This window comes from Salmo salar, chromosome ssa24, assembly GCF_905237065.1.
Source record: "Salmo salar chromosome ssa24, Ssal_v3.1, whole genome shotgun sequence".
Taxonomy (NCBI): domain Eukaryota; kingdom Metazoa; phylum Chordata; class Actinopteri; order Salmoniformes; family Salmonidae; genus Salmo; species Salmo salar.
This window is the reverse complement of record NC_059465.1, coordinates 6,805,987-6,813,799: the sequence shown is the minus strand read 5'-3', so window position 1 is coordinate 6,813,799 and position 7,813 is coordinate 6,805,987. Positions and strand designations below refer to the sequence as shown.

The 7,813-nt window shown below is 42.2% G+C and overlaps 1 protein-coding gene across 2 annotated transcripts; it reads left to right on the top strand.

Moving 5' to 3' along the window:
• The first annotated feature begins 1,592 nt into the window (after positions 1-1,592).
• On the top strand, positions 1,593-4,396 carry LOC123730426 (fatty acid binding protein 1-B.1-like). Of its 2 annotated transcripts, none has more exons than XM_045707099.1 (4): positions 1,593-1,747; positions 2,926-3,092; positions 3,480-3,572; positions 4,300-4,396. In XM_045707099.1, the coding sequence occupies exons 1-4, from the start codon at positions 1,681-1,683 to the stop codon at positions 4,348-4,350; spliced, it is 378 nt and encodes a 125-aa protein (XP_045563055.1). In that variant the 5' UTR covers positions 1,593-1,680; the 3' UTR covers positions 4,351-4,396. The 2 variants fall into 2 exon arrangements, with proteins under 2 accessions (XP_045563055.1, XP_045563054.1); XM_045707098.1 differs by having other exon boundaries at positions 2,926-3,098.
• The last annotated feature ends 3,417 nt before the right edge of the window (positions 4,397-7,813 follow it).

Genomic DNA, 7,813 nt, shown 5'->3' with positions numbered 1-7,813 from the left:
CAATCAAAAAGTGGTCAGATGAAGCAGATGCTAAGCTACAGCACTGTTTTGCTAACACAGACTGGAATATATTCTGGGATTCTTCCGATGGCATTGAGGAGTACACCACATCAGTCCCTGGCTTCATCAATAAATGTATCAACGACCTCATTTCCACAGTGACTGTACGTACATACCCCAACCTGAAGCAATGGATTACAGGCAACATCCGCACTGAGCTAAAGGGTAGAGCTGCCGCTTTCAAGGAGCGGGACTCTAACCCGGAAGCTTACAAGAAATCTCGCTATGCCCTCCGACGAACCATCAAACAGGCAAAACGTCAATACAGGACTAAGATCGAATTGTACTACACCGGCTCTAAAGCTCGTCAGATGTGGCAGGGCTTACAAACTATTACAGACAACAAAGGGAAGCACAGCCGAGAGCACTGCCCAGAGAGCACTGAAGCACTGCCCAGTGACACAAGCGTACCAGTCGAGCTAAATTATTTCTATGCTCGCTTCGAGGCAAGTAACACTGAAACATGCATGAGAGCATCAGCTGTTCCGGACGAGTGTGTGATCACGCTCTCCGTAGCAGATGTGAGTAAGACCTTTAAACAGGTCAACATTCACAAGGCCGCAGGGCTAGAGGGATTACCAGGACGTGTACTCCGAGCATGCTCTGACCAACTGGCAAGTGTCTTCACTTAACCAATTGATTAATCAGTGTTATTCTCTGAGTTTGTTGGACTTCAAAAGGAAAGTAAATGTAGCTAATGGGTGAACGTTTGTTGGTTGCTGGTTGCCTTACAATTGAACGTTGAATTGTTTTTTTTAAGACCTGTGTTTTTGCATGTACATTCATTGGTTGATTATCTTATGCTACACCAACATAAGTAACGTACATTTTTCTAAAGTAATCCAATCTGTTAATAGTTGGACTTTTTGCATCTGTTACTGAGATGGCTGTTCCAGTTATTATTGAGACTACCTAAATCAAATAGAAGTATTTCCTGGCAGTCATTGTCAGTGATTAACGTTCTCTGGCTGGATTCCAATTTTTCAAGTTGAATTGTATGTTCACTCTACGTAAAATGAAAAGTTGAGTGAACATTAAAATTCAACTTGAGAATGTATGCTGGTTCAGCTATATGCCAAACATTTTTGCAAACTCACAATCCTATTGCAGTCTGCTGCCTTACAATTGTATATTGATTCTAAGTTTTTTATAGTGCAGGGAGACAAAATACACCTCTCAAATCAATCAACTCAAAGTGCAATGTAGCCTAGTTTATTTTCAACACAGGTGTATATAAAGTCAAGTTGAATATGAAATGTGTTGATTGATCCATACATTTGTATTACAATGATGAGACTGCTTATCATTTTTCTAAGGAGTCGAGGAGGCCTTGTTTATCAAAACAGATCAATGATCACTCACACCGCCAAAGTAGAAGAAGAGAGGATGAGAAGGGAGAGTACAATAAAGTTGACCATTGCTATGTAGATTAGTTGCCCTTGGCTGGGAAGCTGATCCTAGATCTGTGCCTACAGGCAAGTAGGAGGGAAGATATGAGGGGGAGGCGTTCTCAATTGTAGACACCTTTAGTTAGTTAATGATTGCAGGGCTGGATAGATGAGGGTATAAAGACAAGCAGGGAGCTGTGGCTATCTCTACGGTCACTGTCTTATAGTCACCATGTCTTTCTCAGGGAAATACCAGATGGAGACACATGAGAACTTTGAGTCTTTCATGGAGGCTATTGGTAAGTCTTGCTGTTGGGTTTGTACATTTGATTAGACTTGGTGTTAATTTCAGAAGTTGTAGTCCTTTCAGTAATGATGTTCGATGGTGATTGCGAATGCAATGGTTACTTCTGAGTAGCAAACCCAGGTAGCACACTAGTTTCCTTGGATGTTCTGAGAATGGAAGTGAGACGTAGGCTTTAAAAAAAATGTTTTTATAGGTTCCAGGGAGGTTCTGAGAACATCTTACTATGTTCTCCTGGGAGGTGTTAGTTTTAACAACAAATTATAGGTTATTTCCTGTTTTTTATTTTATTAACTTTCACTGAATGTTTAAGACTTAACACCGCTAGTTTAGTTTGGGTTAACTATTTTGAACTTCCAGCACAGATGGGTTTGTTTGAAAATGATTTGCTTAGGCATTAATCATTCATTGTGTCAGTGAGATTCAAACCTATGCTCTTCTGTCCTCTATCCATGGAATTAATCCACTGTGCTTCCAGGATGGAGTTGTCATGCATTAGTTTTGTAACTCATTGAAAGTGGATAAATGTAGTCTGTTCACATACTATTTCAACAGGAACAAGCACTCAGTAAGATCAGGTGTGGCCAACTACTGTGGTGTACACTTGGCTTTTGTTGAAGCTGAGAAAGGAATGTGTGTTTAGTAATTTTGTTTAATGTTCGTTGTTTTTGTATGAGAAGTTCTTAGTGTTTTGAGAACATGACTTTGAGAACCTACAGAACATTATGTTGAAGTACTGAAATTCCCACACGAGTATATTTAAAGTCAGCTGAACAACTTGAGAACATTCCCAATGTAAAATGACTAATGTTCCTAGTACTTCCCGTTAAATTAAATGTTTGAACTTTCAGGAAATATTCTGATCCCATGAAATGCCAAGAAAATAACATTTTGTCAAATTCCTTAATGGGAATGTTCCAAAGCCAAGCGACTGTCCTGCACCATTGCCAGAATTTGGTATGCAAAATAACCACGCCCTAAAACGTATGATCCTCAGAATGTTGTGTTAGCTGGGAATGCATTCAATGTTTGCATTCAGTTCATTGTTGCCATATTATAGTGCATCAGAACTTTACTTCAGTAGTAATAATTCCGTTTTCATGTCCCACTTCATTAACTTTTGTAGTACTAAAAAGCACAGTATATGACTCACTCGTTGCTGCAAACATGTAGGTCTCCCTGATGAGCTTATCCAGGAGGGCAAAGACATCAAGAGCATCTCTGAGATTGAGGAGACTGGAGACCACTTCAAGGTGACTGTCACCACGGGAACAAAGATCCTCACCAACTCCTTCACCATTGGCCAGGAGACGGAGCTCGAGTCGCCGACCGGGGAGAAGGTCAATGTGGGTGGCGCATGTCACAACCCAACCATGAGTTTCATACATGTAGCCTGGATTTATCCATCTCCCTACATATACAGCCAGTATCTAACTAAACGTTCAGCTGATGTGGGGTCACTATGGTTAGTTAGTTCAGGTCCCAGTGATGTTGTGGGAGGACTGACTTTCTTTGGCAGAATCTCCTCTGCTCTCCGGGCACTAGGCTCACAGTTGCACTATTATAGCAGTTTACGTCTCAAAAGCAACTCACACACCTGATGCACACTGTCACACTTTTTTTTCTTCATATATGGCCATCCAACTTGGGCCTGTTAAATTGGTGCTAGTTGACTGTAGTTGGTGACCACTGCTTTCAGAGCTAACCATTGACCTCTCCTGTTTCAGTCTGTGGTGACGAGGGAAGGTAACAAGCTGATGGCCTTCTTGAATGGGATCGAATATGTCACAGAACTTACAGACGCAAACACCCTCGTCAACGTGAGTCCGGGGCATATGGCTGGGGGTTCACGAAGCGACACTATTTCAGGGTTAATTTATACCATTAACAAAATGGGTAGTCTTTGACAGTGCCGTGAATGCAATTCAACAGTTTGCTGCCACCAATGTCCTAATTACATGCTGACCCCACCGCTCGCGTCGCAAAATAAATCTACCGTTTATTCAATCATGGCAACCACACTGCTCGCGCGCCTCAGCAAGCGTCTGCGTGGCCAGGTGCTAAAATGGAAGTTAGATCTATTTGTGATGCTCAACATGCTGCAAGTCTGGCCTCTCCCATCTCATTGGTTCTTAGGTGCATATACCCATGTGGGTGATTGGAAGATGAACTTTGAGGGGCACACTCTGGTCAGTTGTAATGTTGTCAACCTCCATATAAGGAAGGAGGCGAGATGAAGAGAAACAAACTCCGTTTTCTGTGAATTGTCAGGGTAGAGGACCTTGTGCATTTCATGTAAAATAACAACCCAATGTTTATATACCAGGACAAATTGGCTAGCTAAATTGCCATAAATGTTGAATTATTTCTGCCCCAAATTAATATAAATGTTTCTGAGCTTGTTTTGATATTTCAACCTGCATGTCCTGATCGCTTCTAGTGTGGGTGAACAAAATCAATGTGCGAACGAAGTGCGTCCGGTTTGGTAAGCATAGTGTACTGGCATGGATTTATTGAATAATGATTACAGATGCTTTCTCTTTTCAGACCTTGACTCTGCCTGGCATCTCATACAAGAAGACCAGCAAACGAATGTGAAGATCTATTGCAGTCTTTGGATTAATAAAATGTGAAGGGCATGGAATGGTCTGGTCTCAGCATTTCATATCAATGGGTAGAACTTCAGGGGAAAATTGAGGTTTGTAATGAGGCAAGGTTTGAGTTGGCTGAATGTGAAGACCTCAGTGGGATTCATTAGAATAGCTTAGTTCGGTAAACAGTACACAATGTCCAAAGTGGGTTTTCTACATTTGCTGCAAATCAGTCACATTAAAATGTGAACCCAGCAGTGTAGAAAATAAGGCTTTGGTAGTGTGTTGAGGGCTAAAGATAAATATTTATTATATTCAGAACACTATATAAAGAAACCTAAAGGTCACGTTCTGCAGGCTTCACAGAGCAATACAAAAACAAGATCCCACCACACCAGCTGGAAAAACCCTACTTAAATATGATCTCCAATTAGAGACAACAAGGACCAGCTGCCTCTAATTGGAGATCATCCCAAACAAAACTTGAACATAGAAAAACACGCCCTGACCTACTCTACCATAGAAAATAACATCTTACTATGGTCAGGACTAGACAGTAGTTCCGTCTAGTCTGTCACAATATGGGTAAGAATCCTACCACAGTTGGTGCATCAGTTTAAAAGCAGATTGCTCAATTTCCAGGTATTTTTGCAAATCAAGTTTCAGGCAATCTAGTGTCTGTTTTTTGGACATTGCTTTCATTAGTTCCACCCCAGTGTCACTGACAAGGGGCTAAAGGTGCACCATTTAAGGGTGACTTGTTTCCCAGCTGGTTGGAAAAGCTAAGGACCCTGGGACTAGACACCTCCGTCTGCAACTGGATCCTGCACCTCCTGACGGGCTGCCCCCAGGTAGTAAGGGTAGGCAAACAGGTCTGACACACTGATCTTCAACACTGGGGCCCCTCGGGTCTGTACTCCCCGTTCACCCACGACTGCGTGGTATAACATGACTCCAAAACCAAGTTTTAGGTGCACCACAACACCAGTGGTAGGCCTGATCACCGACAATGAGACCTGACCTCTTTGTAGACGACCTGGCAGTGTGGTGCCAGGACAACCTCTCCCTCAATGTGAGCAAGACAAAGGAGCTGATCGTGGACTACAGGAAAAGGCGAGCTAAACAAGCCCCCATTGACAGAGCGGTTCGAGTTTCAAGTTCCTTGGCGTCCACATTACCAACCAACTATCATGGTTCTAACACACAAAGACAGTTGTGAAGAGGGCGCAACACCTTCACCCCCACCCCCTCTGTTGTACACTGCTGCTACTTGCTGTTTATCTATGCAGTCACTTCACATATGTACAAATTACCTCAACTAACCTGTACCCCCGCACATTGACTAGGTACCGATAGCCTCGTTATTCCTACTTTAATTTTTTGTAACTATATTTGGTGAATATTTAATCTTGAACTGCGCTGTTGATTTAAGGGCTTGAAAGTTAGCATTTCACGGTAAGGTGTACACTTGTTGTATTTGGCGCATGTGACAAAGTTTGATTTGATGTGTCATGGACTTAGGAATTGAAGGGTTGATTTGTCTGACATGTTTCTTTACACCTGGCGCCATAGGTTCGTTCATGCTTATTGGCTAGTTCTTCAGCGCCTCCTCCTGTGTGGAAAATGACACTCATTCTACTTAAACTTCCTTTACTCCACTGTCTTCATAACCTAGGCGGGATCATGTCATAAAAATGCATTTGAATCTTGTAGATCATCCTGTGAGTTTCATGTCTTACCTCAAGGTCTTTGTGTGGGTTCTCTGCAAGATGGCATAGGCCTTACACATCATGCAGTGTCCCACCTATCTTCCCTGCCTTCATTGTTACCATCCCCAGAGCGGTGTTAGGATGGTATAGTTGACTGTCAAAGTAATATTGAGCCATTTATACTGCACAAATATAAACGTATTATGTCAAGTCTTTTCATGTGCTGAAATAAAAGACCCCAGAAATGTTCTCAAAGTGCACAAATTTGTATACATCCTTGTTAGTGAGCATTTATCATTTTAATAAGATAATCCATCCACCTGACAGGTGTGGCTTATCAGGACAAAATGCCACTAAAATGTGCTGTTTTGTCACAATGCCACATCTCAAGTTGAGGGAGTGCAATTGGCATGCTGACTGCAGGACTGTCCACCAGAGCTGTTGCAAGAGATTGAAATGCTCAATTCTCTACCATACTGCAACGTCATTTTACAGAATTTGGCAGTACATCCAACAGACCTCAACCGCAGACCACGTGTGACCACACCAGCCTAGGACCTCAACATCCGGCTTCTTCACCTGCAGGATTGTCTGAGACCCGCCACCCGGACATCTGATTTAACAGGAGTATTAATGTCTGTAATAAAGCCCTTTTGTGGGGAATGACTCATTCTGATTGGCTGGGACTGGCTCCCAAGTGGGTAGGACTGGCTCCCAAGTGGGTGGGCCTATGCCCTATCAGGCCCAGCCTTGGCTGCGAGCATGCCCAGTCATGTTAAATCCATAGATTAGGGCCTAATTAATTGATTTCAATTGACTGAATTATATGAACTGTAACTCAGTTAAATTGCTGAAATTGTTACATATTACATTTATATTTTTGTTCTGTATAGTTTCTTGCCTCTATCACTATTGACCACTCCTATGAATTATCTTGGCTATAATGACTATAGAGTAGACTCTCCCCACATCAGGGCTTTAGGTTTTATGCTGGGGGGCTTGGGGAATGCAAACGTGGTATGTAAGGGAGTGGTGGAGTGTCATGCACTCGGTGGTTAGAAAAGTGAAGGTGCAATTCAGGGAGGGAGTTGTCAAAACAGACATTCACAGGGCAGCCACTCTGGTAACGTCATCCTTAGGCTCCTGCACTTGGCTGACCACAGCCTTCCTTATCGAGTCCACCAATGAGCTGCAAGTGATTCCATGGTTCCATGAGGGTCACTTGGTTGATAGGATTTGCAGTTCAAAGTGACCTATTTGTAGTTCCTTGTACAGCCCACCTATTTAACCCACCCATTTACTGACCTTCTTTAGTACAATATATATGCAACCTCGCTGGATTGGACGTAGCTTAAGATTTTAACTCTGTTTGACATTTAATTGCACAACAACATCCACATCTGAAACATGAAATGAATGGCTAAGTGCTGTGTGTCATATAGTTATCATATTTACAGTGCTGTAACATTCGGCTCAGTGCTGGTAAGTCACTACAAAGAACCATGATAAATGTAATTTTTAATGCAGTGTCTGTTCTACTACTAATTCAGTGGACTTTACTCTCCTTCACTGGCTTTCATTATTATGGTCTCTTATCATACAAACCTCTGAGCGGATCTCCAATAGGTAATTTAGAGTTTTTAATGTCCAATGATGAACCAACCATAAACATAAAATGTAAATGCTGATTGTGATATAATAACCAAATAGGTTGTATCTATAGGCATCTGGTGCGTTCGTAAATTGCCTCCAGTGTGTCAG

Bases quoted from the DNA above. Each gene is read 5' to 3' on its own strand.
- LOC123730426 (XM_045707098.1), top strand. From the start codon at position 1,681: ATGTCTTTCTCAGGGAAATACCAGATGGAGACACATGAGAACTTTGAG. The intron at 1,748-2,925 runs GTAAGTCTTGCT...GCAAACATGTAG, and splicing joins GTCTTTCATGGAGGCTATTG to GTCTCCCTGATGAGCTTATC. The intron at 3,573-4,299 runs GTGAGTCCGGGG...TTCTCTTTTCAG, and splicing joins ACGCAAACACCCTCGTCAAC to ACCTTGACTCTGCCTGGCAT.